At 43.5% G+C, this 24,270-nt stretch overlaps 1 protein-coding gene and 1 pseudogene across 1 annotated transcript in view; both read right to left on the bottom strand.

Annotated features, from left to right (window-relative positions):
- The window catches only part of ANKRD13C (ankyrin repeat domain 13C), a 75,778-nt gene that overhangs the window by 29,439 nt on the left and 22,069 nt on the right, over positions 1–24,270 (bottom strand). Inside the window, exons 2-4 of the mRNA XM_055138685.1 lie at positions 14,096–14,137; positions 6,587–6,691; positions 1,947–2,032 (exon numbers count right to left, since the gene is read on the bottom strand). Of these exons, the coding sequence (XP_054994660.1) occupies positions 1,947–2,032; positions 6,587–6,691; positions 14,096–14,137 (233 nt within the window). The remainder of the gene's footprint in view (positions 1–1,946; positions 2,033–6,586; positions 6,692–14,095; positions 14,138–24,270) is intronic.
- LOC129405406 (small nucleolar RNA SNORA29) lies at positions 20,246–20,360 on the bottom strand (annotated as a pseudogene).

Here is a 24,270-nt window from a genome sequence, read left to right as displayed (position 1 = left end):
ACTGTACTATGTGTCTGGCTCAAATACTCTAACTTTAGAAGTGTAATAAAAATTATAGGGCCTGAAGACAATACAACGAAGACAAGGTGAGTGCCCTACCCACTGTACTAACTCCAGCCTCCAAAGTGGTTATCTGTATATCCATCAGACCGCCAAAAATTGTAGTGTACAATGCAATCTTTCTTCTAAGGTGGTAACACAAGGTTTCTAAAATCTGAAATCATGGCATGTGAGAGCTATAGAGAAATCAAGTTTGCAATTCAAACTTGTAAGTAAAAAAAAAAAAAAAAACCCAACCTGCAACTGAAACATATAGTTTCTATATGTTTCTATAGTTTCTATATGTTATAGAAACATATAGTTTCTATAACCATTAAGAAAACTAACATAATCTGCATTCAAAAAAAAAAAAAAGGCTGGAGTGATATCACAGCAGGTATGGCGTTTGCCTTGCATGCAGCCCACCCAGGTTCGATTCCCAGCATGTCATATGGTCCCCTGAGCACTGCCAGGAGAAATTCCTGAGTGCAGAGCCAGGAGTAACCCCTGTGCATTGCGGGGTGTGACCCGAAAAGCAAAAAATAAAAGTATTTCTTCAGATCCCAAAAAATAAACATACACCAAAACAGATACTGTCACTGTGATAAATCTTCATGTCTTCCCCACCGTTCTTTCACTGCAACGCAGCAAAGAGCTGGGGCTGGAGCCACAGTGCAGAGGGTAGCATTCACCTTGCCTGCAGCTGAGCCTGATTTGACCCCTGGCACCCCCAAGCACCACCAGGAGGAATCTAAGTGCATAGCCAGGAGTAACCCCTGGCATCACCAGATGTGGAACAAAATTTAAAAAAAAAAAAAAAAAAAAAAAGACGAAGAAATACAGTGGAAAAGAATAAAGAAAATCAATCTCTCTCTCTCTGTCAATCTCTCTCTCCCTCTCCTCCCCCCCCTTTTTTTCTCTGTCTCTATGCTGCCAATCTTACCATCATCCAATACAGAGGAAGAGGAAAATTACTGCCCTTAATTCTTTTTTTTGTTGTTGTTGTTTTTGGGTCACACCTGGCGATGCACACGGGTTACTCCTGGTTCTGCACTCAGGAATTACTCCTGGCGGTGCTCAGGGGACCATATGGGATGCTGGGATTTGAACCCGGGTCGGCCGCGTGCAAGGCAAACGCCCTACCCGCTGTGCTATCACTCCAGCCCCAACTGCCCTTAATTCTAACAACCTCACACCTGTTAGAGCACACACCATTTTATTATAATTAATTAATTGCATTGTATTGAATTCTGTAATCCTCTACCTTTCTAATTCTAAGTAAATGGTGTTGTGCAGAATGCATCTGCGCATTATAACCCAGAGAATTCTGCTAAACGCAAACAAGATTTTTACCACTTTTTTTTTTAATTTATTTATTTTTAATTTGTGAATCACCATGAGGGTACAGTTACAGATTTATACATTTTTGTGCTTATGTTTCCCTCATACAAAGTTCGAGAACCCATCCCTTCACCAGTGCCCATTCTCCACCACCGGCAAACCCAGCATCCCTCCTACCCTCCCCAATCCCATCTCCCCCACCCCACCCTGCCACTGTGGAAGAGTATTCCCCTTTGTTCTCTCTCTCTAATTAGGTGTTGTGGTTCGTAATAGAGGTGTTGAGTGGCCACTGTGTTCAGTCTCTAGTCTACATTCAGCCCGCATCACCTTTCCCCCCCCCGCATGGCCTCTAACCGCACTATACTTGGTGATCCCTTCTCTGGGTTTCCCTCTCCCCAGAATGTGAGGCCAGCCTCCAAACCTTGGAGTCAACCTCCTGGATTTTTACCACTTATTGACCCTAAATAATCAATGAGAAACTGGACTGTTTTCAGAGAAAAAGAATGTTGAAAATTTCTTGGAAAATTACTTTGCAGGAATAAAACCAACAAAAAACTACAGCCTACCTCTTTCAGAGCTTTTAATAAACGAGGTCGTTTTTCTTTGACACTTTCCCTGGATTGCTGCTTGAGCTTCCTTAAGAGAGCTGTAACTAAAGTTTGAAGAGAAAAAAAGTTAGTTTAAAATCAAGTTCCAACAGCTAAAACATTGTTGGTTTATTATACATATTATACAGAGACATAGTGAGCTACACACAGTGAAAATGCAGATGTTATAAATCAGGCTTAATTGGGCACACTTTATGGCTCCCAAGGAAATGGAGGTGATGAGGCCACACGAATTTCTCATGTCACATCAGCTTTCCTAGTTTGTAGCTGTCGGTGAGGACGGACCTGACGGGAATCAATTCGACCTCCCTGAGACACTGCAGTGACCTGTTACGGCAATGGCCACCAAATCCACATTTCAGAAACCCGTGGGATGCCAGCCCCTTTTTCCAAAAATGTAATTAATCTGCAATTATTGCCAGATCTTTTTTTAATTAGCCATTATCTTGTATATTATCTCCAGCAGAGCCTTAAAAAAAAATAGGGAAAGAAATAGGGCTTGGGGAGACGGCCCAGGGGCTAGCTGTGTGCCCCCAAACGCTGGCTGAGCCCCAGCGCCACACTGCTGAACCAGCTGGCCGAGAGCCGCTGGGGGCTCTGCTCTGCTGAGCACTGCTCGAGAGCACCCCTTAAGAAAAAAAAAAAAAAAAGAAGTAAAAGAGGGAGAAATAGAATCCTGTGTGACCTGAGTAAACTTAAAACCTGCAGTCCGTCCTCAACTGCCAGGAAACAGACACAGAGGCCCAGTGCAGAGCTCTCCAGGCTGTGTGCAAACGTGGGCTGTAAAAAATAAATTCCACTGGGGCTGGAGTGATAGCACAGCGGGGAGGGTGTTTGCCTTGCACGCGGCCGACCCGGGTTCGATTCCCAGCATCCCATATGGTCCCCTGAGCACCGCCAGGGGTGATTCCTGAGTGCAGAGCCAGGAGTGACCCCTGAGCATCGCTGGGTGTGACCCAAAAAGCAAAACAAATAAATAAATAAATAAATTCCGCGCTTGCGGGGCTGTGTCAGCCCCTCACACGGCGGGGATTACACGTGAAAGGACGCTCTCGGGCTCTCCGGGCAGCTCTCTCGCCGCCCACTTTCAGTGCTCTCGAGCCACTCCACCCGGGAAGGCTGTTGCCTTGGACGGACGAAGGAAGAACGAGGGCCAAGCTGGTTGCTGATTAGTTGCCGTTTATTCCATCTCTCATCTCTCCCAGCTCTCTCCAACTCTAACACTCTCTCTCTCTCTCTCTCTCTCCACCCCCCCCCGCGCAATTCTTTCTTTCCACTGTATCCATCTCTCCTCCCTCTCTCTGCTGTCTCCATAACCATCTCTCAATCAATCCATTTCTCCAATCATCAATCCCCCTCTCTCAACAATCCCCGACCCTCAATCCAATTCCCTTCTCTCAACAGTGGCTTTATTAAAACTTCCATTTCTTCCCTTCATTTTCAAATAAGAAGAAAGTAAAATCTATTACATGGAGTTACTGAGTGAGTCGAATAAAATATGCATACGACAAAGCTTGAAATCAATCTACTACATTTTAGAATAAAGGCCTAAATCTGATTCGCAAAAACCCATCAAATCCTAATATTTGACAAAATAAGGCAAAACACTGGACTTGAATGAAATTAGCTGAGCCAATTGTAAGACGATGGAAAACAGGCACTGAGGGAGAAAAAAAGCAATATACCTTATACACTGTTTCTGGTTCTGGTATATTTTTTCATATACAAAAAACAAGTAACTGCTTGTTATTTTACAATATGAATTCTTCCAGACTACTTTTAACTTAGTGACCTAGGGCGTTCATAAAAACACTTCTGGGCCGGAGAAACAGTACAGGAGTTAAGACACTTAGCTTCCAGGACCCCATCTGGCCCCTAGCACTGCACGGTCCCCTGGGCACCACCCCAAAGTACTCTCTGATCAGACACAGAGCCAGGAAGAGTCTCTGAGCACTGCAGAACGTTGTCGAAAACCCAAAACTTAAAAATAAAAATTAACATCAATCCGAGCTTTCTAAGGGAAAAGACGAAATAATTCTACTACTAGTATGGTTTTCCACTTCTGTCTCAATGTTTGTTCTTCAGAAAGAACAACTCTCAATAAATAACATAAAGCGGATACTCATACAGTGGTTGAGTATCACAATTTTCTCACATTAGTACACATTAAACCCAAATATAGCCTTTTGGACCCGGCTGTGGAAGGAGCATGATGGAGGGGCCCGAGGGAGCGCCCTCGGACCCCAAGCAGCCCACTGAACTAATTCCGGCATGGGACCAGAGACCCCACGGCGTGCTGAAGCTGTGGGACCCGGGCATCCCCCAATTCTTTTAACCTGTCTCTCTCTCAACTCCTCCCTCCTGAGCACAGCGCAGGGGCCGAGGTTTTCCTGAGCGCAAAACGGAGACGCCGAGCCTCTCTCTAGGTTTCTCCATCTTATGAGCACCATAAAAGGGTAAAAGTTTATAGTGATGTTATTTCTGGTTGTACTTTCCCTGGACTTTATACAGAAACCCAAAACTTAATGTCATCTTAGTATGAGCAATATGTAATGGTTCCTTTCTAATGGGGCGGACTTTTGTGGGAGATCCTAATAGTAAGTCTGTTGCTGAAATATTGAAGGCAATCAAAGTGGTAGCCATCTCACTAGACTGAACTAAGCTATATCCCCACGCCGGCTGAGAAGAAATTTTCTTCTTTCTCGGGAAGAAACGCGGTGTGTCATCAACTACAGTGTGATGTCCATTAAGCAAACAGACCTGGTGGCGTGGGAATGGGATATAAGGGGAAAAATTATGTACAAGGAACAGCGGGACGCTGGTGGAATCTCGAGCCGGAGCCGACACCAGCGCAAGACCGTCGGTTCCAGAGACTGCTTGCAGATACTCTACAAGTCTATCAACTAAGCCAGAGCCCCACGCCTGCTGATGACGGGAAATAACCATCCTTTTCGGTTTTTTTTTTCCCTTGTCAGGCAGCGTGGCGATTACTAAAACAGGCGTGAACTCGGTGGCGCGGGGCAAGGGGGAAAAAGAAAAACTATGTAACAAACAGCGGGACTTAATATCTCTATATTCTTAGCAATGGAGAACTATCAAATGCCTCCTTGGCAATAGGACTGCTTTTCTTTTTTGGGGGAAACCCCAACAACGGTAGTGAGTTGTGTGTTGAAACATGGAATGTAATCGAAATAAGGCGTAAACGAAGTGAAACATATCATGTGCAAGGGTTGGGACTGGGGAGGTGGGAGGGGGCGGCAGGTATACTGGGGGGGTTGGTGATGGAAGATGGGCACTGGTGAAGTGAAGGGTGTTTGAGAACTGTATAACCGACATAATCCTGAGAACTATGTAACCCTCCACATGGTGATTCAATAAAATTAAAAAAAAAAAAAAAAAAAAAACCCAAATATAAGTTCACCATTAAAAGCTGCCCAAGGTGGTCAAAGGGTGTATTATGGGGATTACACATGAAGGTTAACAGCAAATGCCCAAAACTAGGAGCAAAGCAAAGCAATCCAATTAACATTCCGGAACTGCTTCGTGTTACGCCTCTCTAATAAAAAATAAAAATATAATAATCAAATATTTTGTTGTTCTCTCTACAAAGCTAAATTTATCCTTTTCAGCCTCTGAGTATTACCAGTTAAATAAAACTCAATTAGATTTTAAAGTGTATCAATTATTAAAATGTTCTCTTTCCTTTTTGAGTTCATGGGCCACCCCGGCAATGCTCCGGGCTGAATCATGGCGGGGCTGGGGGCCCCATATGGGGTTCTGGGGATCAAAACTGGGTCACTCAAGAGCAAAGCAAGCCCCCTGGCCACTCTCTCTCTCTAGCCCCTATTAGATGTTCTTGACAAAAATAAAACAGGGAATTGAAAAAAAGGGAATAAGGAGGAGAGAGTAAAATAACTGAATAATTCATATACTGTTAAAAAGTGACATTGTTTTGGAAATACTTATTTACAGGACTAAAAGAAAACAGGGAATTGTCCCCGTGCTTTTGGTCAAGTCTATACACAGCAATTAAAGCAGATAGACTGTTATGAAATACTGATTATTTCAGTTCCAATTAATTAAGCCAGAAATAAGTTAGGATTCAAGTTTGTGGGGATGAGGGAGAAGAAGTCTTACATTCTGAAGGAACTTTTTAAAAACTGAATCAGAGAGTATCAGTCGGACAGATGGCATAAAAAGAAAGGGAAAATAATAAACAACGTGCTTTAAAACATGATTCCTGGGGCCAGTGCCATAGTATAGCGGGTAGGGCACTTCCCTTGCATGTTGCCGACCCAGGTTCAATCCCTGGCACACCAAATGGCCCCCTGAGCCCCGCCAGGAGCAATCCCTGAGTACCACCAGGAATGGTGTAAAAACCAAACGAAAAGAAAATTTAAAATGTGGTCCCCTAATTACTTGAGTATCTACTATCCAGCATTCAAGTTTCTAAATAAAGAATCTATACATTTACATGTATAGATGTAACTGGAAAGACTGAGGTATGGAACCTCACAATAAATGAAAACCACTGTAGACGCATCACTTGTTATGTTGAGGACCCCGATCAATAGCAGGACGCAATCTGCACTCCTTACTCATCTGTCTGTCTCCATAGCTGATGGCTTCCGCCAGCGGGCTCCATCCCTGAGCATTTTTCACCTTTACTGGAGCATTGTGAGCCAACAGTAAGTGGGCACATTCTGAAATACAAAATGGAAAATATCAGTGGAAAAATATCAAACTGGACTAAAGACCACGTACAAATTCAAGAGACCAATTAATCAATCTATTGTAGGATAACATTGGGTTTGTCCTTTCAGCCTTGCCGCAGGGAACTTAGTTTACCTTAAAGCAATGTCCTGTCTGTATGGACACAGGAAGACAGTTAATATTATGCTTTGTTACTTGGGAGCTGATTGACTCTAATCATATTTACTCCTGGGCATCTGCTTTTTCGACTCAGTTGCCCTTTGTTCCTAGCACCCCAAAAGCAGGGTCCAGACAAGGGTCGGAATGGACCCCAGTCAAGCCGTGAGCTATCCTGGCTTTGAAATGGGCCAGGCCAAAGAACCACAATACTCAAACTATAAATTGACAGCATGGTCATAGACAAATGCTGTCAGGATCCAAAAGTAATGATGAGATTAGGACCCTGCTGGGGTTAGGAAGACTAACCTGGCCTAAGGACTGTGGTCTGGAATATATAGTGAATGTCCTCAGGAAGAACCAAACTTTAAGTCTGATAGATCTCTTACTGTGCTCATACAGAATGACATTGCTAGGCATATTAGAAGTAGATTTACTACAACTAATTAAGTGGATTACTAGCTGAGGAAGGAAGAAAGCGACACACGCTGGATGGGATCCCGCCCTTAAGCAGATCTCTTAGTAATTTGGCGAAATCTCCTTAGATGAGATTTGGTCCTTGAGTTAATCTCCTGGAGGAGTGGTCTTACCCTTCTTTGTTGAATTGTTAATGTTCAGCCCACCTTTGTGTCACCACCCTATGTGACTGCTACATAAACCAAGACTGTAAGAGCAAAGGGCTGAGAATCAGAGTCAGAGTCAGCAGTGGGAGCGAGAAGGGCTCCAAGAGAGAAGCAGGACTCCGGAGAGAGAGATTTGGAGAAGAGAGATCAGAAGAGACCGGTAGAGAGATCGGAAGAGATTAGCGGAGAGACAACAGAGACAGAGAGAAATCGGGAGAGACCAGAGAAGAGACTACAGAGACGGAGTCAAAGATAGAGAGACAGAAGAGAGCAGCACACAAAGAAGGAGCCATCCCGGTAAGGTCCATACAAAGTGGCTCAGGAGTACCTAACGTCAGTGGGGAGAGAGAGGGAGGGAGGGAGAGAGAGAGAGAGAGAGAGAGAGAGAGAGAGAGAGAGAGAGAGAGAGAGAGAGAGAGAGAGAGAGCGCCCAAGAGCCCTTGAACACACATCACTCTTCCGCGCACGTGTGCTTATATGTTTTACAATCTATGAAATGAATACTGAACCAGGGCACTAGCACAGCGGGTAGGGCATTTGCCTTGCACACGGCCAACCCGGATTCAATTCGTCCTTCCTTCTCAGAGAGCCTGGCAAGCTACTAAGAGTATCCTGCCCTCACAGCAGAGCCTGGCAAGCGACCCGTGGCATATTCGATATGCCAAAAACAAAAGCAACAAGTCTCACAATGGAGACGTTTCTGGCACCCGCTTGAGCAAATCAATGAACAACAGGGACGACAGTGCTACAATACTTTGTTTTGGGGTCACACCTGGCAATGCGGGCTTACTCCTGGCTCTACACTCAGGGCAGTGTTCAGGAACCAAATGGGATGTTGGGGATCAAATATGGGTCAACCAAGTGCAAGGCAAGAACCCTGCCCGCTACACTATCATTTCAGCCCAAATTCTGCATTACTTTTTAGTTGAGAAAAGTAACTCCAAGCGCCAGAAAACGTTTTTATGATTAGGATCAATCTGGACAATCTTTCAAGTACTCAAGACATTAAGGTACAGAACTTTTATAGTTGGAGAAATATTGTTAAATTAAAAATGAGAATCGTCTATAAAAGGTATAAAGAAAAAAAGGTAAGAGGAAAGAGAAACATATGCTTGACAACCTAACTAAATTTCCTAAAGGAATGAGTCATGCTCTCAGCAAATATTTACCAAGTGCCTGTCTATGCCACCTCTAAGTCTTCAAGTTACAAAAAAGTAAGAGGTGAGAGGAAAGATACGGTCTTGCTATCAGAGAGCTTATAAACTACACTGAAGATAATACATACACTATGTACTTAAATATTTTATGCTTTCAAAAGAACATATAAAGTCTCGTTCTCCGAAGGAAAACAGAGGTGTTAATGACAACGTAATCAAGTACACTGAGGTGAAAGAACACTGGCACAATTTCAGTACTGTTCCTATTTTAGGAGTACCTACCCTGTTAGGAAATGTTATTAAAAAATAAACATTTATTATAAATAATGAATTCCACAGCGCTGCTTAAGTCTGCTACATAAATGCATGTATAAGAATGCTTTCACTCAGTTATAATGCCAAGTATACTGGAAACTAAGTAAACATTCACCATGGCAGAATTACTGACTAATGGATGATACACCCTTACCGTTGTAGTAATATACACTTGTTGTGGGAGGTGGCAGGGGTCTACACCTGCCAATGATCAGGGGTTACTCCTGGCTCTGCACTCAGGGCTCACTCCTGGCAGTGCTCGGGACCATATGGGGTGTCAAGGATTGAACCCGCATCGGCCACATGCCAGGGAAGCGCCTTCCCTGCTGCACTATCGCTCCTTCCCTGTCATTTTAAGTCTTATCATAAGGACAAAGGAGTAGTCCTGAAGAGCCAACCACTGGGCAGTATCAGAAAGCTGAGCGTGAAAAAGAAGAAGGAGACTGGAGAGAGCGCAGGCTTTGCACACAGGAGGCCCTGGTCCCCAGGTACCTCTGAAAGCAGCCCCCAAGCACAGAGCTGGGTGGGGCTTGCCACCCACACAAACAAAAAGGTTATTTGTTTGTTTAACAATAACTAGCTATTGTGCAGGACTGATAGTACAGCGGGGAGGGCATTTGCCTTGGGGTTCGATTCCCAGCATCCCATAGGGTCCCCTGAGCACCGCCAGGAGTAATTCCTGAGTGCAGAGCCAGGAGTAAGCCCTGTGCATCGCCGGGTGTGACCCAAAAAGAAAGAAAAGAAAAGAAAAAAACTACAATAACTAGTTTTAACACACTGAACAAAGATTTTCAACAGACTCATAAGTACATCCAAAAAAAGGGGGGTGGGGGCAGGGGCAGGAGCTCTTTATAGAGAACCTACTGACAAATTTAAGAAATCACGGCACGTTGCAATGCAGTGCAGAAAGGTACTGGCTTAGTAAGGCAAAGGCCCTTAATGAATATTAAAGTCTACAGGTAAAACTTGATGTGGTGGGAAATAGGATAATCACATGACACAGCAGCACTCCCAGATAATTAATAACAACAACAAAAACAAAAAAGCAATCTCATACTTGTGCAACTCAGTATCAAAAATATTAAGGACAGGTCAGAAAGATGGTTCAGGAGGTACCTGCCTACGGCCTACGTACAGCCAAACCTGGTGAAACTCCCGCCACCACATACGGTCCCCCAGCACCATCAGGGTCACCTCAGGCACAGAGCCAGGAACAGCCCCTGCTCCGTGCTGCTGGGAGATTCCAATGGCCCCACCCCCACCCCCGGCGGCCCCAACCAGTGTTAAAAGGCCACAATGAGAGAACAAGTATAGAACTGAAAAACACATAAACAGAACAGCATAAATAGATCAGCAGATTCATGGATAAACTTACACTACAGGAAAAGAACTCCAAAGAGCAAATCCTAATATTATTTATAGATCTTGATTCAACTAAGCAAGTGTCTCCCAAAATAAATTCCACAAACCTGAAGGGCCCCAAGGTACTTGTGACGAAGCAAACACCTAGTGACTACGGGAACAATGACTACTGTATCTGCACCCCGCCCAACTCAGGTCACATATTAACACTGTAAACTCGACAAAGATCCACAATAACGAAAATGGCCCTTCTAAATCAAGTTAGAGTGTTGTCTGAGATGCATTTTGGGTTTGGGGTTTGTTTGGGCTTTTTGTGTCACACCTGGCGATGCACGGGGGCTCTGCACTCAGGAATTACTCCTGGTGATGCTCACAGGACCACATGGAATGCTGGGGATCGAACCCGGGCCGGTTACATGCAAGGCAAACCCCTCCCCGATGTACTACCGCTCCAGCCCCGAGATGTATTTTGGACAGGCTATTATGGATTTTCGGATTTGAGCCCGCCCGAGAAATCGGTGATTAACGGGATATCGTGACCGTGATTATGCATTTCCAAGTGAGGCTCACCTAGCAGGACACCGAGGTCTACGCAAATTGTTGTGTTTCCCATTCAGTTCCTGGCAAAGCCTTCTCCAAGCCCAAACAGAACGGCAGTCAGACCTGATAGCAAGTAACTGTCTGTCCTGAACCCGGGAAAAGAAGGCTGCGTATTCGCTCTCTTGGGCACAGACCACCCTTTCTGAAGGGCTCCCAGGGGAAAGAAAGGCGGCAGCTCAGCTTAACGGAGCAGTCGGCTCTGAAGCCAGACACATACAAGTCACAACTCTGCTACTTTACTCTGGGGCAAGTTGCTTAAATTCTCAAAGCAAACTTTCTTCATGGTAAACGGGGAAACTATTCTCTCTCACCTAATTGTTGCGTTTACTGAGTGAATGTGGGCTGGAGCGATAGCACAGCAGGTAGGGCATTTGCCTTGCACACGGCCAACCTGGGTTCGATTCCTCCGTCCCTCTCAGAGAGCCTGGCAAGCTACCGAGAGTATCCCGGCCGCACGGAAGAGCCTGGCAAGCTACCCATGGCGTATTCGATATGCCAAAAACAGTAAGGAGTCTCACCATGGAGACGTTACTGGTGCCCACTGGAGCAAATCAATGAAAAACGGACGACAGTGCTCCAGTGCTACTGAGTGAACGTGCATAATGCACTGAGAGCAGGGCTTAGTGCATAGAAAGTGACTTATATGTTTTAGGTCTCCCCTGAAGTTCTGATCCAGTGTTCTTAAAAATAAAAAAAAAAAATTAAGTGCAAGTATATAGGTCAAATTTAGCCAACTACAGCTGACACAGTTTCAGTAGGACGGCTGTACTTGCGGTGTCCATTGTGTCTGCCCTGCCACATTCCTGCGAGATGCAACATCCTTCTCTCGCTCCCCAACGTTCTCTCCTCCACCTCCTTCCCGCCCCGAGTCAGAGGAGCCAAAGCTGCCTTCAATTATACCAAAACTAACTGCGTGAGCTCGGCAGTCGCTCGGCGCTGTGGCTCACAGCGCAGCTTGAGGTGACCTAGATCCGTAGTTCTCAACCGCCGCTCCGTGGACCCGGGCCAAGCCACAGAAACTCCCTGCCATCTCCACAGAGTTACGGCCACTCGGCGCGTGGTGTGCCCGGATCAGGGGACAGGGCAGCGAGACAGCACCGCAAGGATGAGCAGGAGCAGCTCAGAGTAGAGCGTTTCGGCAAGTCTGCAGGCAGGACAGGTGATAAACAAAGGAAGCAAAACCCCACTGAGCGACAGCACCCCGAACTTTGAAACCTGGGAACCTAAGCACGGATCTAAGAGATAGTGAAGACTGAAACCCGAAGCCGGGAAGATGTAGGGCCCTCAAACAATCAGTCACTCTGTGACGTTTCAGCAAAGAACGAAAACTCCACGGAGGGAGAACAGAACATAGACACAGAGTACTGCAGACACCGTGAAAAATACATTAGCTAGGGGCTGGAGGGGTAGTACAGTGGGTAGGGCGTTTGCCTTGCATGCAGTCGACCCAGGTTCGATTCCCAGCATCCAATATGGTCCCCTGAGCACTGCCAATAGTAATTCCTGAGTGCAAAGCCAGGAGTAACCCTTGTGCATTGCTGGGTGTGACCCAAAAAGAAAAAACAAAAAAAGAAAACAGAAAGAAGAAAGAAAAATACATTAGCTAGATGGACAGAGAGAGAGCTAGAGGAATAGGAAGATAAGGGGAGGGGGGAGGGGAAGGGGGAGGGGCTGACTTCCCCAATTCCCAATTGTCATGACTGCAACCTAGCAGTCCCCAATCTTGTATTTCTGTGAAATGTAGACTCTCTATTAACTTAGGACTTAGAAGCTACTAAACTAAATGTGCTTCTTGTAAGAAATGGGGGTGGTGGAGGGGGATGCATAAGCAGAATGCTAAAGGTAACCAGTCACCAGGTTATATAGAAGGAAAATCAAAATAAATGATCCCACAGATAATCTGCTTCACTTAATGGGGCTGGAAAGACAGTACAGGGGAAGGTGCTTGCCTTGCATGCAGCCAACCCAAGTTCGAGTCCTGACACAACACAGGGTGCCTGGAGCTGCGCCAGGAGTGTGATCCCTGGGCACGAAGCCAGGAGTGCTTCCCGAGCACAGAGCAAGGACTGAGCCCTCAGCAAAGCCAGGTGTGAAGGGAAAAAAAAAAAATTTAATGTATGCACACACACAGGGCTGACTTACTTAATGTGACTTTAAAAACCAAAACTAACACATTTTCAAACAACGTTCTCACAACAGCCTTAGGTTCAGTATGCACGAGACTCAAAGTCCTACAACAGCTACTCCTGTAGCTACAGCAACATTAAACTATGTAATAACAGCAGATGTTCATACTGATACTTGTAGACCACCAGAAAGTATTCATACAAATTCATTAGTTATTTCACATGAAACTTAAGAGTGATTTTGCTTGTTTTGTTTTATCACAGGTTGAACCCAGAGCCTCAGACATGCAGGGCAAGTGGTCTACCACAGAATTACACTCCTGATCAAAGGTGCGACTTTTGGGTTTGTTTGTTTGCTTTTGGAGGGGGGTTGCTGGGCAACGCCCAGTAGTAATGGGGGTCACTCCAACAGGTTTCAGAGAGACCTTGCAATGCCTCCAACATTCAAAGTACGCACCCAGCAATTTGAGCCAGAACATTTAGAAAGTAAAAATCTGGCACTCAAAACTGTTGCCCATCAACTTAGCTGGAATCCTCACTTTCCAGGACTACTGGAAATCCAGATAATTTAAGATTTTGTTGAATCTAGGAATAATCTTTAAAAGTAAACCCTTTAAATCATCTGTTTAACAGTTAGTATTTTTTAAAAAACATACAAGTATTAAGTTTTTACAATCGTCTAACACACATAAGGCTAACGTCATAAGTCACAGTAAAAAATCTTTAAAATGTTTCAAGTAATAAAAGTATTAAGTTATGAATTTTAACATTAAAAAAGGAGTTTCCTGAAATTATAAATGATGTGAGATAAAATTGTCAATTTTTGAAAGTCTTCAAAAAGCTTAAAAGTTAACACAGGATCCCCACTAACTCAGAAAAAATATTACAGAAAACGAGAAAATTAAAACACCAATTTTATTTTACTGTATCCTAAACTCAGTGCATACATAAAACAATCCGGTTACATTTTTAAAACTCAAAGACTAAATTTATCTTCAAATGTTAAAACTGACCATATGCAAATAACAAACATAAAAAGAGAAACATATACTAACCTTTATTTCCTAACATGACAGCAAGATGCAAAGGAGTGTTTCCTAAAATTGGAGAGAAAAAAAAAGTTGAATTAGTATACTAAAAATAAGCTTTAGCAAATTGATTTCAAGTAGTTTCAGTTCCTTCAAGAATTTCACCAACAGGGGGCTGGAGAGATAGCACAGTGGGTAGGGCGTTTGCCTTGTGTGCAGTGGACCCAGGTTCAATTCCCAGCATCCCATATGGTCCCCTGAGTACTGCCAGGAGTGGTTCCTGAGTGCAGAGCCAGGATTAATCCCTGTGCATCGCCTGGTGTGACCAGAAAAAAAAAAAAAGAAAGAAAACAAAACATAAGAATTTCACGAACAGGTTTCTCAAAGAAAATTTTCATTTCTTTTTCTTTTTTTTCTTTTTAGGTCACACATGCGATGTGCAGGGGTTACTCCTGGCTCTACCCTCAGGAATCACTCCTGGTGGTGCTCAGGGGACCCCATGGGATGCTGGGAATCGAACCCAGTCGGCCGCGTGCAAGGCAAACGCCCTACCTGCTGTACTATCGCTCCAGCCCCTTGATTTCATTTTTATCGCCCAAAGAAACATTTCACAAGAGCTGAGAAAAGTCACTGGCAAAACTTCCGTAGATAGCAAGTGGGAATTTTAAGACTCTAACCAAGAAATTTTAAGCAAATAAGTAAAGCACGACTGCAGAATGATCCAGCTCAGACTGCAAACTGACATGCTCAGTCAGAGGTGCCTGGTTCAAGGCTAAGTCCTTCCCCTAATTACTCCCCTTGTCCCCGACAAATGCCCGTTTGGCTTTTGAGATCTCATCCCCAAACTGATTCTAACATCCTGTTTTCTCTATCATATCTTCGTTCATTCAGCACCTTAAATACCTACTACATACTAAAGACATATTATCATTCCAAGAACATATATCTGTCTTCAAATTGTTTAGAGGTCTTCCATTTGAGACAGCTATGGAAGCATGTGCTATTATTTATTAGAATAAAGGGAGCATGGTAAAACGGGAGACAGAGCAGAAGTCCTACTTTTGCCTGTGCAGTTAAGTACTCAGAATGGACCATAATGAAGTGAGTCTTGAAAGATGCATTTAAAATTCCTCTGCAACATAAACTAGTTTTCCATGTTTAAAAAAAAAAAAATCATTCAAATTCAAGACAACTTATGTCTGGGAAACAAAACACATTTCCATGACCACTAAGAGACTAGTAAATAATAAAATCAGGGAAAACGGTCAAAAGACAAATTAATGAGGACACGTAGGCCATGCTACAGAGTTTGAATTATATCCTATAGCTAATGTTACAAAATGATTAATTTCAAAATTATGTCCCAAACCACATTCACATTGTAAAAAAACTCATGATAATTAAAACAGAAATTCTATGGCAGTATTTAAAAATAAGGTTAATGGAAAAAATAAATATATGTATGCTAGTTTTCAAATAAAGGCAATTTTATAGAAGTACCAAAGGAAAAATTCTGGCCAATAAAATGAGCTGCAAAGTTATCAAGAACTCATCTATACAGGATAAAATAAAAACAGTAATTTTCCTAAGAAACTATTACTTGATGTACCTCAATCTCTTAGCATGAACAAAATCTGCTAAGAGAATTCACACAGACACACTTTGCTCAACAAAGGCAGGAAGGAATGGAATTGGCAAAAGCAACTATACATTACATACAATACAAACAAAATACTACGCATTTTGTATACAATACATATATATACTAACTTATATACTAACAAAATGTATGTATTGTATATTATTATATAGTATGTTTATATAGTATATAATAAATGTTACATACATTTTGTACACAACAGTACATACAAAAGACTATACAAAATCTAAGCACAAAAAAATTCCCTAAATTTAAATTTTCCAAATAACTCTACTGAAGGAACCAGAGCGATAGTACAGCCGATAGGGTGTTTGCCCTGCACTCAACCGACCCAGGTACCGTCTCTGGCACCACCCCGAGCCGCCAGGAATGATCCCTGAGTGCAGAGTCAGGAATGTGCGGCCTCAAAACCAAAAGCAACATAACAGTAATAATTTTACTGAAAATACAACAACCTGGATTTCCGTAAATCTCTTCGTCTTAACTAGGAACAGAGACCAAAGTTAAACACAATTCAGTGTTTTTCAAAAATAAATTAGTTGAAGTACAAATTCTCATTTGCAACTAGGCAAACATCCCCTCACCCCAACCTCCCCTATTTTCACACCGCACAACTTATCCTGAGACCAGAAAATCACAGTAATAAGCAGTTAATGAGAATACATGCTACACATCCCAAGAATTTTTTGCTCACAATACTACTTAAATAAGCTTCAACAGATGCCAAATTACTGATATTACTTTCCCCAGGAGAGCCCAAATTTTCCTCCCAAAATGTCAGAACTTTTAAGAACCCTCTCATATGGGGAAGGATAAAAAGGACAACACAAATTAAGTATTTTGGTTTTAGAAGAGAATTTTTCCTTCACTATTATGGAGTAAAGTATTTTCCACTGTATTTATTTTAATATATTTTGTTTTGAGGTCAAGTAGCGCTCTTTGCCTTGCATACCCGGGACGCTGGTTCAATCCCCTGCACCCCATACGGGCCCCCAAGCACCGCCAGGAGGAACCCCTGAGCAACATTGGGTGTTACCAAAAACCAAAAAAGTAAATAAATTTGCCTTTTTTTTCTTTTTGGGTCATACCTGGCAATGCACAGGGTCACTCCTGGCTCTGCATTCAGGAATCACCACTAGCACTCCTCAGAGGACCACATGGGATGCTGGGAATCGAACCCAGGTCAGCCGTATGCAAGGCAAATGCCCTCCCCGCTGTACTATTGCTCCAGCCCTAAATTTCCCTTTTAATAAAAATTAAATCTATTTCTCCCATCCCATATTAAAAGCACGTATCTATTTCCTAAAGACCCCAAAGAAAAACTCTAAAAACACAAATGATGTCAGAGAAGTTTTTCTAGAGAGGCTTCATGGTGTTAGCGACACTCAGCTAACTTTTCTGTATAAGGAACCCTTGGTGAGGCACAATTTTTCCAAGACTGATTAACACATTTAGTTCAAACACTAAGTGAAAATGCTTTATAGCCCATTGAAACAGTCATCCACAACCAGTAACAATGATGGGTCTCATTCCCCTGACCCTGAAAGAGCCTCCAATGCGGCACCGTTGGGAAGGACAAGTAAAGAGAGGCTACTAAAATCTCAGGGCTAGGACGAATGGAGACATTACTGAGACCGCTCAAGAAAATCGACGATCAACGGGATGATGATGATGATGATGATGATGATGATGATGATGATGATGATGATCCACTATCAGACTTGAAAACATCTACGGGTCAGCTTCGTAACTCTTCCATGTCTTCCAACTCTTCAGCATTCGGGCTGGACAGAGGTTAGTGAGAGGAGCACTTTGGCTGAGATCTTTGCACGGTGGAGGCCCAAATTCAGTGCCAGGTACCCTTTGGTAGCCTAAGTGCCCGTGAGAGGGATCTCTGATCAGAGCCAGGTGCTGCCCTCCGAGGACAGAGCTAAGAGTACCCCCTAAGCACTGCCCGATGTGGCCCCAAACTAAAGAAACAAAAATTACAATTTTCACTATCTACCTCATCCTCGTCTTTCCAAATACTGAACTTTCATAAATCCGCACTCACATTCTATGACATAAGACAAAATAGTCATTCAAAACGTTTTAAAATAAAGCTGCTGACAAAATCAGTTTCAGAAACAAAACTGAAATCTATCGTTTGAGCCGTCATCGCTCGTGTCAGTCTCATCCTATCTCAAGGCCTGTCTCAAGACCTACTCATAAAGCCACCCCCACCCGCTCCCCACCCTCCCTGTGCTGCCAAGCCTTGCTCCAAAGCTCTCCTGGATTAGCTGTAAAACAAAACTTTCCCATGTTACAAACCTACTTTAAACACACACACACAGGCAAGGAAAGATCCGTATCTTATCTTATCTAAGAGCATAAATGGTCCATTATATGGCCTTTCCTTTCTTCTGCTATCTCAATTATCCTATTTCTCATCTCAACTTCAGGAAACAAATTCTCTAGTAACTCATGTTCCTTTTTTTAAAAAAAAAAAAAAAGAAAAGAAAGAAAAAACACCACCTTTTGGCCCACAAACAGCAGTGCTTAGAGCACCGTATGCAGTGCTGGGTATTAAGCCAGGCTACCAGGCTTCCCACATGGAAACATGCTCAGGTCACTGAGCTATCTTTCTGGTCCCTCCTCCTAAGCTTTCAAACAATTATCAGTGCCTCCTAAATGTTCCTTCTCACCTGCCCAGTACACTAGCACTCACTGTTTAGTGCTTAGCTCCAATACCACCCCTTCTGTGAAGGTTTCCCTACCCTGGCCCACAATCAAATTTCTCCATCCCCCACAACCAGATGTCTTTCTGCTTTGTCCCAAAGCCCTCTATACTCACTGCCAGACTCTTCACACTCCAGTGTTTTGATGTGTAAACATCATGTGTCCTTCATGGACTTAAGTTCAGGATGTTTTTGTTCATTTCTACTATATGTATGTCTTATATACATGATATGTATCTTGTGAATACATGCGTATGAAAGAGGCCAATACACATCTGACCCCCAAAGGATAATCAATAAGTACTTGTGAAACCGTGAGAAAAAGATGACAGTTAATACCTATAGTTACAGAAACCTGATCATTGAAACACTACATTACCACAGACAGGAGCCACAAAGCCAAATGTTCCCATAACTGACTGGAAAGACTTTGATATCATTGTCTCTAAACACTTAGAAAAATACACTTGGGAAATGTGGCCCTGAGATGTCCTTTGAGTGAACAGTATATTAAAATGTCTGTATAGGTACTTGCCACAAATGATCAAAGTTCATGTCCCACAACTCATCCGACATAGCTGCAATTTTGTCCTGGGATGAAAACTTGACAGATCCATGTGTGTGTCTGAGGTGCGAGGTATCAAACCCAGAGTCCCCACCGGCAAGCCAAGTCCCTGCTGCTGGCCTGTCACATCCCAGCCCAAGAACTTCTGAGCCCTTCTACGTATATTTACTAGAGATTCACTGTCTTTAATGACAAGAGTACTTAGGGTTCCTAATTCTCTTTTATGTTCATTCTGACAATTTATCTAGGATACTGTCCATTTTACCCGTCATCTATTGGCATTTTGTTCACAGTATCATTTTTTAGTTCATCAATGACACAGAAATGTCTACGAAGAGCAAGACAGACAGCTCAAGGGCGTGGAGTAGAGACTGACATGCAGAAGTCCCAGATTCGATCCCCAGCACCCCATGGTTCCCCAGCACCAATGGGGGACGCCCCCGTAAGATAAAAAGCATTATTCTAATGCCCCACTTTTCATTCACATGTGCCCTCGTTTTCTTTTGATCCCTCTCAGATTTATTTTATGTATTTCTTGAAAGAACAAAATTGTTACTTTAACAATGCTGCTTTTCTAGTTCGTTAATTTCTGCCCTCCTTAGCTCTTCTAGCTTATTTGGGGAAAATTAGCCCAAATTGAAAAGCTATCCACATTGTTTTATTTTCTAATTTCCTGAAATTCATTCTTAGATGAGTGATATTCAGTATTCTTCTGTCTTCCTTTATTAATAATGTTTACCTTAATTGCATCATCAGTGTTTCAATGCTCTGGTATATAAGGATTTGTTTTATAGCGAAGTTTGGTCAATTTTCATAAATACTTTCATTACATGTATCCCGCAGTTCGTGAGTACGGCATTTCACATCAACCTGTGAGGACCCGTCTGAAAAATCATGCTGTGTACATCTTTTACATCCTAAGGCTTGCTCTTTTCAGAATATTCGCCAGATTGGGGCTGGAGCGCTAGCACAGCGGGGAGGGCGTTTGCCTTGCACGCGGCCGACCCGGGTTCGGTCCCCAGCATCCCATATGGTCCCCCGAGCACCGCCAGGAGTAATTCCTGAGTGCAGAGCCAGGAGTAACCCCTGAGCATCGCTGGGTGTGACCCAAAAAGAAAAAAAAAAAACAAAAAAAAAAAGAATATTCGCCAGATTAGCCACACCTTCCCCCCAGGGTCTCAATTCTCCTCTCCGTAACTTTTGGATGTTGCCTGGGCTTCCTAAAATATGGTAATTTTTTTCTGTTAAGTCATTTCATATAGAAGGACACAAAAAAATCCTCCCTCTTCAGACCAGGGCTATGCCACTAAGATCTAGGAATAGAGGAAAATGTGGTAGTCAGATGGGAAAAAGTAAGCTCAAAAAGTCAGTGGAAACTTCATTTTCTGAAGACCTGAGCCACTTTTCCTACATTCTACTGGCGGATTAGCTGTGTCAGAAATAATCCCCAAATTCAGTGGTTTAAAACAAAATGAAACCTGTCTCTCACACACAGTTGCTGTGGGCTTCTGAGCAATCGTGAAGCAGTTCTGCTGGGTTCTCTCACAAGAAGGCAAACAGAACGGCAGCCTGGGCTGAATTCACCTGAAGGCTCGCCTAGAAGTGGAGCACCAGTTCCACGGTGGCTCACTCCCAGAGGTGGCAAACACCCTTACACAAGGTCCATCTCGGATTCCAAGGGGTGGAGAAATAAACTTCCCTCCGGTTAGGTGGGCTGAGCAGGACTTGGTGCAATCTGTAATCCACTTCGGAGCTAGGATTTGGTGCTCTGAGTCTAGATGAGCAGTCTTCACCCTTTCTGTACCTGTCCTCGGACTGGCCGTTAGAACCAAGGCGGGAGAGTCAACCACTGGCTTCCAGCCTTTGACCCCTGCACACTGGCACCAAGCCAAGCCAGAGGTTGATCTGGGTCACAAAATTTTTTTGTCTTAAAATTCACTAGCTGACAGTGACTTGACATTTTTGTGTTTCTTCATTCCTTCCTCGGCCTCTTAACTTTCCATCACATTTTGCTTTCATCTGAGACACATCCTTCAGTCTTATTTTGGGGGCACACTCAGCAGTCATCTCCCCCCCTCCCCACAGTGCCCGGGTGGTACCGAGATCCAATACGGCATTGGCTACCCTGGGTTGGATATCCTGACTTGGATCCAATCCTGTGCCATTCTGCTGTACCGGGGACCCGAGCCGGGCCACCACGAGCCGGGCCTCCACATGCCAAGTCTGCCTTTCAGCCTGCTGGGCCATCTCTCGGGCATCCAGTATTTGAGTGACAAGCTGACGAGGGAATTCCCTCAGGTTTTGCAAATACTGTAAGGTTGAAGGTTATTTTAGTGAGTAGAAATTTTTTTTTCACTTTTTTACCCTTTATCTGATGACTACTGATATTTGGTATTATTCATATCTACCAATCTTAGCTTTTTTCCTTATGAGCCCCATTTGCTTAAAAAAAAAAAAATCTTTATTTTAGGCACTGTGATTTACAGTACTGCTAATGGTAGGATTTCATTCAGAACACATTCCAGCACCACACTGTCCACCAGTGTCCACTTCTGTCCATCACTGTTCCGGTGCCCTCTATTCTTCACCTCCTTTCCCCCGTCTAAGGTGAGTTCCTATTAACCACCAGCTCTGTTTCTTTGGGCACTGTTACTTATTATGTTTCTTTATAGAGATCATTTTACATACTTCCCTCTTCTAACTTCACTCAGCATGATACTCTCCAGATCCATCCTATAGCTGCAAATTGCAAATTTTCACCTTTTCCTATAGCTGGACTAGAGCGATAGCACAGCAGGTAGGGTGTTTGCCTTGCACGCGGCCAACCGGGTTCAATTCCTCCATCCTTCTCGGAGAGCCCGCAAGCTACCGAGAGTATCCCGCCCGCACAGCAGAGCCTGGCAAGCTACCTTTGGCATATTCGATATGCCCAAAACAGTAGTAACAAGTTTCACAATGAAGACATTACTGGTGCACGCTCGAGCAAATCGATGAGCAACGGGATGACAGTGACAGAAGTTCCACCAAAGCTTTGTATGTTTTGGATCTTAAGCCTTTGTCAGGTGAATGTGGGCAAAAATGTTCCCCCAGTCCGTGGGCTGTCTTTTCTTCATTTCTTCAACTGCGCTGATACTTAACTGAATGTAATTCCATTTGTTATCTTTGTTTCTGTTTCCTTGGTCAATGGCGCTGAATCTTTGGAAATACCTCTACATTCAACGTCTTGAAGTGTTCTACCTACGTTTTCTTCAGTTTAATTTATGGATTCAGGTCTGATATGGAGGTCTTTAATCCATTTTGATTTTGACAGTGAGCACAGTGTTAGAAGGGATCTGAGTTCCTTTTTGTTTGCATGTAACCAACGACTTTTCCCAGCACCATACATACCTTGAAGAGGTTTTTGTTGCTCCACTTCATTATTTCCTGCTCCTATGTCAAAGATTAACTGTCCATATTTGGGTACATTATTCCTGACTGGTATTCTTTTCTTCAGTTTCTATAGGGTTTTTAAAGACCCTATACAGGTCTTACGGGTTTTTCCTCCCCTTTGCTAATATTTTACAATGATCACAAGTGTCTCTCTCTCTCTCTCTCTCCCCTCTCTCTTCTCTCTCTCTCTCTCTCTCTCTCTCTCTCTCTCTCTCTCCCTCTCTCTCTCTCACACACACACACACACACACACACACACACACACACAGACGCAGACACACCCCAAACCTGCTGTCTACAAACTTGGTCATGGTGGAAGGGTTATATGCTTGCATTATGGCGCTGACTCACACGTGTGCCAGGGATCACATTCTCAGTCCCTGTATACAAGCACTTCCAGTTGTAGAGCTGAGGACCACAACCATGGCCACAATGCTTGTGTGTGTCTAGTTGTGTTGCTCACCAGAAGTCTCACACATTTAGCTGTAGTGCTCACACACTACAGTGCTGCAGTGCTCCTGAAATCTCACACACTGTTGCACCAACAGAGGACTCGGACAACAGTCACAGCAACTACAGTCGGCGTGCACACACCTCAATGCAGGCACTCTGCCACCCAGCCATCCTAGGTCCCAACTTCCCTTCTGTGTTAAGAAGGCAGCTACAGGTCTTTGTACTCTGTTGCTCTGAAAATAATGTGACTTATTTGGCCACATCGAAGATCATTCTTATTTGCAATCAGTTCACTCCATCCACTGTGCAGTCCTTTACTTCATCTGCCTGAATTGGACTTTTGTAGTCTCTATAACTTTCCATTATTTTGGAAAATTGTCAGCAATTACCTCTCAATTATTACTTTAGTCCCCTTCTCTCTCAGAGGATCCAATTAGAGTAGTTCTCTTACCCTTTCTAATGTTTATTTTATTTCATTTTTCTTCTGACCTACTGCCAATGTTAAAACTGTATTTTTCAAAACCCAAATCCAATTTAGTCTTCTTCAGTCATTAAACCTGTATCTAGCAATTAATTTCTCTTTTCGGGTCACACCCATCGATGCTCAAGGGATACTCCTGGCTCTGCACTCAAGAATTACTCCTGGCAGTGCTCGGTGGACCATATGGGATGCCAGGGATCAAACTCAGGTCGGCTGTATGCAAGGCAAACGCCCCACCTGCTGTACTGTCCGATCTGGCCCCTAGCAATTAAATTCAGCTGTTTCATTTGTCCATCTGAGAATTATAATCAAGAATTACTTGATATATCTTCAAATTTATGTGGTTTGAATTTTTTGGTTTTGGCCACACCTGGCAGTGCACTGGGCTTACTGCTGGCTGTGCACTGAGGAATCACTCCTAGTGAGACCTGGGTGACCACATGTAGTGTTGGAGATCAAATCCACATTGGTCACGTGCAAGGCAAGCACTCTACCTGCCGTACTGTATCTCCAGCCCCGGTGTTACTCTTGTTTCCCAAGAGCATAGACCATTATTTCAAGCTTTTTAATGAAGTGCTGACCATTTTTCATTATTTATTTATTTTCTTATCCTTTATCCAGATACCTCATCGCACAAATCATCTTACATAATATTTAATTTACATTTAAAAAAATGTGACACTGGGGCTAGAGCAATAGCACAGCGCATAGGGCGTTTGCCACTCACGCGGCCGACCCGGGTTCGATTCCCAGCATCCCACATGGTCCCCCGAGCACCGCCAGGAGTTATTCCTGAGTGCAGACCCAGGAGTTAACCCCTGTGCATTGCCGGGTGTGACCCAAAAAGGAAAAAAATAAATGTGACACATCAGCAATAAATCCTCTGGTACTACCTTC

This window comes from Sorex araneus, chromosome 5 (assembly GCF_027595985.1).
Source record: "Sorex araneus isolate mSorAra2 chromosome 5, mSorAra2.pri, whole genome shotgun sequence".
In the NCBI taxonomy this organism is placed as follows: domain Eukaryota; kingdom Metazoa; phylum Chordata; class Mammalia; order Eulipotyphla; family Soricidae; genus Sorex; species Sorex araneus.
Note: the sequence above shows the minus strand (reverse complement) of the source record. Positions and strands in the feature narration are given on the sequence as shown.